The 10,293-nt window shown below is 41.2% G+C and overlaps 1 protein-coding gene across 1 annotated transcript; it reads right to left on the bottom strand.

Moving 5' to 3' along the window:
• Positions 1-6,558: 6,558 nt before the first annotated feature.
• LOC123823530 (olfactory receptor 1361-like) lies at positions 6,559-7,503 on the bottom strand. The gene has a single exon (XM_045846369.1). It carries the CDS (start codon positions 7,501-7,503, stop codon positions 6,559-6,561), a length of 945 nt encoding a protein of 314 aa, XP_045702325.1.
• Positions 7,504-10,293: the final 2,790 nt, after the last annotated feature.

The following is a 10,293-nucleotide window of genomic DNA, read 5'->3' as shown; positions in this document are numbered from 1 at the left end:
CCAACAGAGGCAGCACTGTGCAGTGGGCCAGAACCCTGGCTCTTTTATTTAACAGCTGTATGACCTTAAGGAAGTTGTTTTCCCTCTACGAGCCTACGTTTTCTCATCTGTAAAGTAGGGGGGGTTTAATAGCTCATTAATCATAAATTTGTTATGAGGATTAAATGAGAGTGCCTGTTCCTTGGCAGGCGTTCAGTAAATGGCAGAAATTATGCCTATCGAATTTTCAGCTTTGTCTACACAGAGGCTCCAGATTTTGAGGGTGAGGACAGTATTTTGCTACTCAGGTCTCTCTACAGTGAAACTGCTCCACATTGTCACTGTCTTTAAAAAGTGGTTCACAGAACTACGCAAAGTTCTGGGAGTCTGCTCTTTCATCACAGGGTAATCATGATGATTGGGTCTGGTCATAAATCATAGCGTTCTGGGTGGAGATTAGAGTTGGCAGTCCACCAGTGAGCTATATCCATGGCTATCCCAAGAATACCTAAACTTCACAGTTAGGTTGTTGGGACAAAAAAGTGCAAACAATTAAGAATTACCTCTGTGTAAGGCCCTCTCACATGCATTGTCTCCTATAATCCTTACTGCAGTCTCAGGACACTTCTAGCTGCAGCAATCACTTACCGTCAGTTGATGGATGAGGAGACCGAGCGCAGGGAGGTGAAGTGGTTTACTCAGCATAAGTCAGTGTAAAGGTCTGGGCAGACTTCACGCTTATGTTTGGATACTGAGTGCTATGTGTGTCTGGCTGCATCACACTGCCCCTTTAGCTTACTTAGCATCTTCCCTATGGAAATGGATTTATTCATCACTCCTAGACTGTCTGCTTTTATATCTCAAATTAAAGAATGTCACCACAGTACAATTTAATAGGGTTGTACAATTATAAAAGTATAGAAAATCATAATATGCTGTTGAACTATCCTGAATCGTTTTTAATATGGTGTGGTGGTGAATGAGAACTAAAAGTTGTAACCACATTTACTGAGCACTGAATGTACACTAGGAATTGTTCTAAGAGCTTTGTACATGTGTTTTCCACTTGGTGACCACAGCAATTCTGTGATATGGGTATTATTACTTTAACTTACAGACGAAGAAATTGAAGCTCAGCGTGGTTCTGTAATGTGCGCAAAGTCATAGGGTTAGCAGGTGGCAGAACTGGAATTTGAGTTTGGTTCCATCTGACCTCAGTGTCCAAGCTCTTAACCCCTGGCTGTGCCATCTGTTAAGCTTCCCCTGACTACGCCAGTCCCTACTTTCCTCCTCTCTGCTTCTTCCTTTTCCGCTCTGCTGCCTTGTGCATTTGGCCAGTGGTAAATGTCTATTATAGTTTTTCTTTTTTCTTTTTTCTTTAAAGATTTTATTTATTTATTTTTAGAGAGGGAAGGGAGGGAGAAAGAGAGAGAGAGAAACATCAATGTGCAGTTGCTGGGGGGCCAGTGGCCTGCAACCCAGGCATGTGCCTTGACTGGGAATCGAACCTGCAATGCCTTGGTTTGTAGCCTGCACTCAATCCACTGAGCTACGCCAGCCGGGGGGGATGGTTTTTCTTTTCTTCTCTTTTTCTCATAGTTGTAACAAACGTGCCTCCCTTTTTTAATTTGATTTTTATTTGTTACGTTATTACAGCCATTCTCCCTTTTCTCCCTTTTTCTCCCTTTTTCTCCCTTTTCCTACCTCCACCCTGCCCCACCCTTTCTCCTCCCCAAGCCAGTCCCCATATTGTTGTCTATGTCCATGGGTTGAGCATAAATGTTCTTTGGTTAAACTCTTTAATATCTTTCATTCTGCCCCACCCCCACATGTGTTTCTGGCATCTGCCAGTCTGTATTATGTATCTAAGCTTCTGTTACTATCTTGTTCATTGGTTTATTGTGTTCATTATATTCTGCATATAGTTGAAAAGTGCTCAAAATCACTATTCATATGAGAAATGCAAATTAAAACCTCAGTGAGGTTTTAGTTTGTACCTTACACCTGTCAGACTGACTACTATCAATAAATCAATGAACAACAAGTGCTGGCGAGGATGTGGAGAAAAGGGGACCCTAGTGCATTGCTGGTGGGAATGCAGACTGGTGCAGCCACTGTGGAAAACAATATGGAGTATCCTTGAAAAATTAAAAATGGAACTCCCTTTTGATCCAGCAATTCCATTTCTGGGAATATGGCTCAAGGATCCCAAAACACCAATGCAAAAAAAGTATATGCACCCCTATGTTTATAGCAGCACTATTTACAGTAGCCAAGATTTGGAAACAGTCTAAGTGCCCATCAGTAGATGAGTGGACCAAAAAACTGGTACATTTACACAATGTAATATTGTGCAGCAGTAAAAAAGAAAAAAAACCTCTTACATTTTGCAACAGCACGGATGGACCTGGAGAAAAGTTGTGTTAAGTGAATTAAGCCATGAAAGAAAAATTCCATGGTTTTTCTAGTTTAATCCCTACGATAGAATTATGGAGTAGATATTATAATTCTCATTTTCAGATCATGAATTAAGGACCAGAGGGATAAATTAACTTCCCCAAGGTCACAGAGCATAGGATTGGAGCCAGGTTGATCATAGATTTGTCTAACTCAGAAGCAGTGCTCCTTCTATCCCACCTCACCCATTTAACACCCGTGTTTCGTTCCTGTCCTGCGCTTGGTTCTCCTTGTTAGTCTGTTGTTGTAATTAGACTCTCCAAATCGGATCAGGTGGTGCTGAGTTTGTGGTTCAGGAAATGTGGGATGTCTCTGCTCAGTTCTAGGGAAGGCCTGAGAAAGGGACTCAGCCCTCCTTGACAGTTAGTGGGCCATGGCTGCTACCTGTGCCAACATCCATATAACTCCTGTGACCAAGCTCCCCATAAGGTGAGAGAGAGCCCTGGAAGTGGCTGGAGGGTGTTGCCTGTAATCTTGGAGTCTTCCTTAATCTGCCTCTTAGCTGACAGAGATTATCCCATTTGGCCCCATAGTGCAGCATATCAGCTCCTTAGGGGCAGTGGGGAATCGTGTGTGCAGCACGGGCCGGGAAGCCAGGAATGGGAACTAACAGAGCAGAATCTTCTATATATAAGATGTGGAAAAAGAAGCTGCAGTGTGGTGTGTCAGAATGGGTCTTGACCCGGGAATCAGAAGATTTGGCCTTTGGTCTCATTCTGCCACAAAAATTTTCTTTGAGACCTTAAAATCACTTTACTCTGGGGGCCTCAGTTTCTTCATGTGGGAAATGGGAGGAATAGTACTTGCTGTCAACCCAGAGGCTTTGTAAAAAACAGAAAAGACTGTGGACATAAGAGCTCTTTTACAAGTCTTACGAAGCAGTGAGAAGCTGTTTGCATTACATTTCTCTAGGGACTTAGGTTCCCCGTCACAGATAGGTCCCCATAACTCTGACAGTCAGACCCTTAGACTTTCTGATAATAGAGTTGCCTTTCATTCCAAAGTGACTTTTGTAAATGGAGGAGGCACTTTAACAGTCTATTCTCTGAGTTTCTCTGTTAGATCAGTAATTTCTAGAAGTTGGACAGAAAAGTCTGGGCCAGCTGTTAAGAGAAGACAAAGTAGACAGCCATGTTCAGGGGCTGATTTTTAGATTATCCAACCCTGATTATCCATAATGCTCCCCCAACTGATTGATGCTCTTTGGAATTCCATTGGAATATCTCTTTGAATCCAGGATAACTTCTTGGAGTGGAACACTTTTGACTTTCTAAATTATTCTTTTTTGTGGCTAAGTTTTAGTAAGAGAAGGGGAGTGAGTCCATGAAACAGGCAGCATATCTGAAGGTGGGATAGGGAAGAGGCAGTGTGAGGGGAAAGAATAAAAAAAGAAGACAACTCAGGGAGTTAGAGACAAACTTCCCAACATGCACAATATTGTGCAAAGGACTGAGTTGGAGAAAGGTCTTCCCCTCTGGAAACTCCTAGGAGCCTGTGTAGGAATTTTTTGAGGTGCTCAGAAACTGCTGTGTGGGTGTGCAGCCCTAGGTGCAGGCACTCACCTTACTGTGACCCCCTGGCTGGCCTGGAACGGGCTGGGCCTGGCACATCCGTCTTCCCTCAGGCAGCACGTGTTATCACTCGGGGAAGACAGAGGAAGGTGCCTAGCACAGAAGAAAGAAAGGCATCAGGAAGGGGTCGAAGGGCAGGATAGCCTGACTCCTGGGGGTGCTTCTGCTTGATGGGCAGGAAAGCACGTCCGGGAAGGGCACTGGGAGGTCTGAGCTTGTGCTCCTGCATGAATGCCATGGTTCCCTTGGCACAGTCTCCTGAGTGTGTCATTGGCTGGACTCACTGCCTTCTCCAGGGCATGGGGCCCACGAGGCAGTATTTCCACTATTAGTATTAGTGCCTGTGGCTTGGCAGCTCAGCTGATCCCAGGAGAGCGGCCAGGACCCGGGAGACCAGCCTGGACACAGGGTTCTCTGATGTGTGCTTCAAAATTTGGCACTGAGAAGGAGGCCCAGGAAAACTTACAAACGGTCAAGGCATGGATGGGGTGTCTCCCTGCCCGGGTCCTGGAAGATGTAGCCTTCTTTTAAGTGATACACTCTTCTTTTTTCAAAATATTTAGCTGTGAAACATGTATTGAAAACTGAGTCTGTTTCCCACCTTTCCCATTCCTCTCCAGGGGTAATCTCCATTAATGTTTTGACATGGTACCCATTCATGCACTTTTCTGTGCACATGTGTATAAGTACAATTTTGTTTCTACAAAAACGAGTTCATTTGTTCTGGAGCTTTCTTTGTTTCTTTCATCTCATATAGTTATCACAATCCTCCTATCACCATCAGGCCTACCTCATGATTTAAAAGTATTTTATAGATGTACCAGAAGATATACACATTTCTCTACTCATGCCATGCCACTTACCCTCTTTTTAGGGGGCGGGAGGGGGTGCTATTACAAAAGCAGCACTATATGGATATTCTTTTATAGGCATCTTTGTGTCCATACGTTTTCCTGGAAATGGAAATGCTAGATGGAAGTATACAGGCATTTTAAATTTCATCTGTGCCACCAGGTTATCCTTGAGAAAGTCAAAAGCAGTTTATCCACCCTCAAGGGCATATGGGAATGCCCTTTTCCACAGCCTGACAGCACTGTTTGCAGACTCTTTGCTGTTTTCCAGCCTGATGAGGGGAAAAGAAACAATACTTCGTGACAGTTTTACTTTTTATTTTCCTAATTACTAGGGGCATTTTTTTTTTACCATTTTAGTTTTTCTTCTTTGAATTTTTCAACTACATGTTTGCCCTCTTTTTCTGTGTGGTTATTGTGGTTTTTAAAAAATTGACATTCTCTTTGACATGTCAATATTGATAAGAGATATTGATATTCTCTTTTGTTTTTCCTCTTGATCTGACTCATAATCTCCAACTGTCCTCAGTATCCAGCTTGGATGGACATTTTTTCTTTTACTTATGTGGTATTTATTCTGAGGACACAAATCATTAGTTTCCCCAGAAAGTAAAATGTGACATTTCTTATCAGATCTTGTATCAGTCAGTGCTCAAAAACCTGAAACACATATGGACACAGATATCACTGAATGCACACATGTTGAGTGTTAACTATGTGTTAGGCACTCTGTTTAAAGTGCTCAAACCCTTTTTATGTTGCTTAACCTCACAGTAACCACATACATGGCCCCCATGTTCCTTGCAGCACTGTTCATGACAGTCAAGATAGGGAAACAACCTAAGCGTGGTGTATTGGGCACTTAACTGTGATCCAAGTCAGTTCATGTAGTATCTGTCACTCAGAGGAACCCTGTGATGCAGTTGTTCTTCCCAGTTTGCAGAAATAAGAAACAAGGACTGAGATAAAGAATGTGCCTCAAGTTACATAGTATGCACGTGGTAGGCTTTTGGTTCTGACTTGTAACTTCTGACTTGAAGTCTTGCGTTCTTGTTACTGCAACACTAAATATAATTAGAACTAGGGTATATGTGTGAAGGGGCTTAGACTAACGTAATCCAATTGCTTTAATTTGAACGTGGGGAAACCAAGGCTCAGAGACATCAAGTGGTTATGTAACAGTCACAGAGTTTGTTAATGTCAAAGCTGGCCCTGGAACCCAGGACTTAAAGCTTCAGTCTCCTTCTGTAGAACACTGCCTGTTTAAATGTGGCGTATCAGATTATCTCCTTTGTATTTCATTCTACTAGACATGATGAATTTTTTATTCCTGGGTTAGAGATATCTGTCTTCCATAGTTTCTCTATAACTTGAGCTGAGCAAAAATTTGGACTTTTATTTTTATTTTACATGTGTACAAGCCCCACGTGTGGACTTCTCTTAACCATCGAGTAAAACTAAACAAGAACCATGTGGCGGTGGGCAGTAAACTACTCAAAGCAAGGGCACTTCACAAAGATGGTTGGAGTTTACTGATATCACTGGTCCCCCCTCCCTGTCCTCAGACATCAATCTGCGCTTTGAAATATAAACACGAGAGAAAGAAAAGTCTCAGGTTCAGAGAAGCTACAGTGGTTGGGCTCTCAGGAGCCCAATTTTCAACGCCCAGTTCTGAGTCTTGGAGTGATGACGTTAAGGTCCTAAAAAGACTGTTGGAGTGTTTTTCTTCTGAGTAGTTTTCCCAGGGCCTCCTTCATATCCCTGTTTCTCAGGCTGTAGATGAAAGGGTTCAACATGGGGGTGACCACTGTGTACATCACTGAGAAGACTCTGCCCTTTCCTCCTGAGCGTGATGAGGGAGGACATAAATAGACCCCAATAGCTGTACTATAAAACAGAGAGACCACAGAGAGGTGGGAGGTGCAGTTGGAGAAGGCCTTTTGCTTACTCTTTGGGGAATCAATTCTTAGAACAGCCAATGCAATGTAAAAGTAAGATGTAAGAATGCAGACAAAGGGTCCAATTAGCAGTGTTCCTGCCACAAGGAAGAGCATCAGGTTATTCACGTAAGTACTGGAGCAGGCCAGCTTGAGGACGGGGACCAGATCACAGAAGAAATGGGGGATGATGTTGGGACCACAGAAAGAGAGCCTGGTCACTAGGAGGGTATGCACTAGGGCATGGAGGGTAGTGACCACCCATGCCCCAGCCACCAACAGGATACAGCGTTGGGCATTCATGGTCATGGTATAATGGAGGGGGTGGCTGATGGCCACGTACCGGTCAAGCGCCATCACAGCCAGGAGAAAGTTGTCCAGATCTGCAAATAGGCCAAAGAAATAGAGCTGTGTAAGACATTCACTGTAAGAAATCAGTTTACTTCCTGAGCCAATATTATGTAACATCTTGGGAATTACTGTAGAGATGAAACCAATGTCAGAGAAGGACAAGTTGGCCAGGAAGATGTACATGGGGGTGTGGAGTTGCACATCAGAGCCAATGGCCAGGACGATGAGCAGGTTTCCCAGGATGGCGACCAGGTACATGCCCAGGAAGAGCCCAAACAGGAGAGGCTGCTGCTCTGGTCGCTCAGAGAGGCCCATGAGAAGAAACTCATAGATGCTGGTCTGATTTCTTCTATCCATGTCTGCCATTCTGTGTGAAATAAATTATATGAACTGTAAATAGCAAAAAAGTAAAATACTGCTGTGTTGAAATTTTTTGAACCCCTAAAAAATTATGTGGCTTAGACAATTCTGTTTGGTAAAGCTTGAAGTTACAACTATGCACATTAGAAAAGACAATTTGTGAAGTTAAGATTGGTGTCAGCACTCGACCAGATATCCAGGGCTCCTTCAAACAGTTTCAGCTGTCCCCATGAAACACAGCAGGCAGCCTGAGAGTGTGCTCTGGGTTGCACACATCCTGTCGGTACACGCCAAACAATGGTAGTGTCCCTAAATAATTATGTAATTAAATAAACAGCATTTACATAATCACAATTAAAGTAATCAGTAGTATATATAATATAATAATATAGAACTTTCTAAATACAATAATTATAGAATTAATTTAAAAGTAATTATTAAAAGTTTTTTTAATTTTTAAAACTAATTTTTAAATTACTTTAAAAATGCTTTTTTAAATAATTTAAAAAATAATTTCTAAAAGTAAAATTTCAGAAGAGTATGTATGTTTATAATTTCATGTTTGTAAAATTAAACCATAAATGTCTATGAGTAAGGACACTGAAACAACACATTCTAAAGGTCAGTAGTGTTCACTTCTGAGAAGTGAGTATGGGTCAAAAGGTTGTGAGTGCCTCCTTCTGTGTTGCTCAGTTTTACTAGGATGTGTTATCTTTATAATTAAAAGATTATTTTAAAAGTAGATGGATGTGATTCATTGAATTAATCCAGGTGACCACCCAGAAGGCTATCTGGGGATTTGGGGGCCTCTGACAAGTTGACCAGGGTGTAATCTCTGAAAAGGCATCTCTGACAAGTGAGTAGGAGAACAAAAATGTCTTTGACCGTGTGTGATGAAAATACAAAGCGGTGCAGCAAGACTTTCTCATCCTAGCCCAGTCCATCCAGGCCCTTTAAAATCTTCCCAGCTCTTGCAAAGAAAAGGCTCTAGGAAGTACATGCGATACTGCCCCAGTTCCCTCCAACATGACTGGGATTACTTCTGCTTTTTCTCTGCCAGCATTGGTGTTCTTCACTCACCTGTGTTTGTTCACCTAGTTTGAACCTCTTTGCCTGAATTTAAAAAAAAAATCTAAGTTTTAGACAGTATATTCCAGACTCTGACTCCTTTGCTCTCACAAGGTTTTCTTGTATTTAGATATTAGATTGATATACTGCAAACCTAAATAGAAGAGGTCAAATCCTTATTTCATCTCCCCAAACTACACCTTAGTTTGTTTCTAGCCCTATTGTGAGAAGAGGATCTTTTATTGAGACTCAGATATCTTTATTTTCCATAGTAGCCACAGTGAAGCTACACCAGGAATCTTATAACTAGAAAATACTGGACATTATGTTTATGTAATCCAGATCCATTACTCTGATTCAACAAAGAAGTCAGAATACTAAGAACACTGACTGAACACTAGCCATGTGCTGGCCTCTAGATTCTCTTAGGTGGTAACTCTGTGCAGAGGTGCTATGATTATCTTTACTTTAAAGATAGATGTAGAAGCTGAAGTTCAGAGGGGTTAAGAAACTTGTCCAAGGTCACACATTTAGGAATTGACGTAAAATTGTCTGAGTTAGAAGCCTAAGATCTTTCTTCTGCTATGCTGCTTTTCAGTGTTCACCAAACCACATTCTGCCTCTAGCTCAGCTTCCTGCATATTTTCAATAAAGAGGAAATGCACTGTCAGCAAATTCATTCATTCATGCATTCATTCCAAATTTATTGAGATATAGCTGACAAATAAAAATTGTATATATTTAAGTATACAGTGTGATGTTTTAATATATTTAATACATAATTACAGATACATTGTAAAATGATTACCACAATCAAGTTAATTAACACATCCATCATGTTAGAAGATTTAAATATTCAATTTGACAGTTACAGTTTAGGGCAATTGAGGAAATTTGATATTTTGGGCTTATACATCAATCTTTTCTGAGTGTGATTGATATGAATCAGTCCACTTTGGTCCGGTGCTTGGGTTAAGGTCCCATGTCTACACTGGTAAAGCTACAGCCTCAGACCATGATTTTTACATGAGAGGCCCAGATTCTTTCCTTTCTGGTCTCTCTCCCCGCCCCCCATCCCCAACTACAGCTAGATCCAGATTTAGGAGCTTATCATATAGCAGAAAATACAGTGATATATTCTGTTACATTCATTCAACTGTATCACCTTTACAGTGAGAATTGCAAATAAATAAATGAACATTTATTACAGTTTTCACTTTTCTTGATCAAGGGTAAATTAACCTTCAGGAATCTCATTAGTTACTAGAAACATACAGCATAAAGTGACACTGATCCCAGGTGAAAATGTACAAAATGAATTAATATTCTCAGAATTCTTCTGATATTCTAGACATATAAAGTAATAAAACATAAAATGATTGGCTTCTGGGAAAATGATATGTTTTTTGGTTTTGACCTTTATTGTGAGAGATGGTCTAACATCCTAGCCAAGGGTGGCTAGGAGGAGTGTGTCACAATCATGTGGGGAACATTTCTTATGCTCCCCCCAAAATGGAATTCCCACTGTATCTATACACTTAAAACCACTGCATTAGACTTATTTATGTGCTTCCAAGGAGAATATTCAGGTAGCATAAAGAAAAAAATCTAGCTTGCACTAAGAAAATTTTAATTTGCCTTCTATATCAAACCTAATAATGTGCTTTGAATAATTCATTTAGCTTCTCTGAACTGTAGTTTCCCTCTGTGAAGAGAGAT

Source organism: Phyllostomus hastatus, unplaced genomic scaffold, assembly GCF_019186645.2.
Source record: "Phyllostomus hastatus isolate PE091 unplaced genomic scaffold, TTU_PhHast_1.1 phas_contig_495, whole genome shotgun sequence".
Taxonomy (NCBI): Eukaryota; Metazoa; Chordata; class Mammalia; order Chiroptera; family Phyllostomidae; genus Phyllostomus; species Phyllostomus hastatus.
This window is presented reverse-complemented; position numbering and strand designations above follow the sequence as displayed.

Excerpts from the sequence above, each read along its gene's own strand:
- LOC123823530 (XM_045846369.1), bottom strand. The coding sequence starts at position 7,503 with ATGGATAGAAGAAATCAGACCAGCATCTATGAGTTTCTTCTCATGGGC.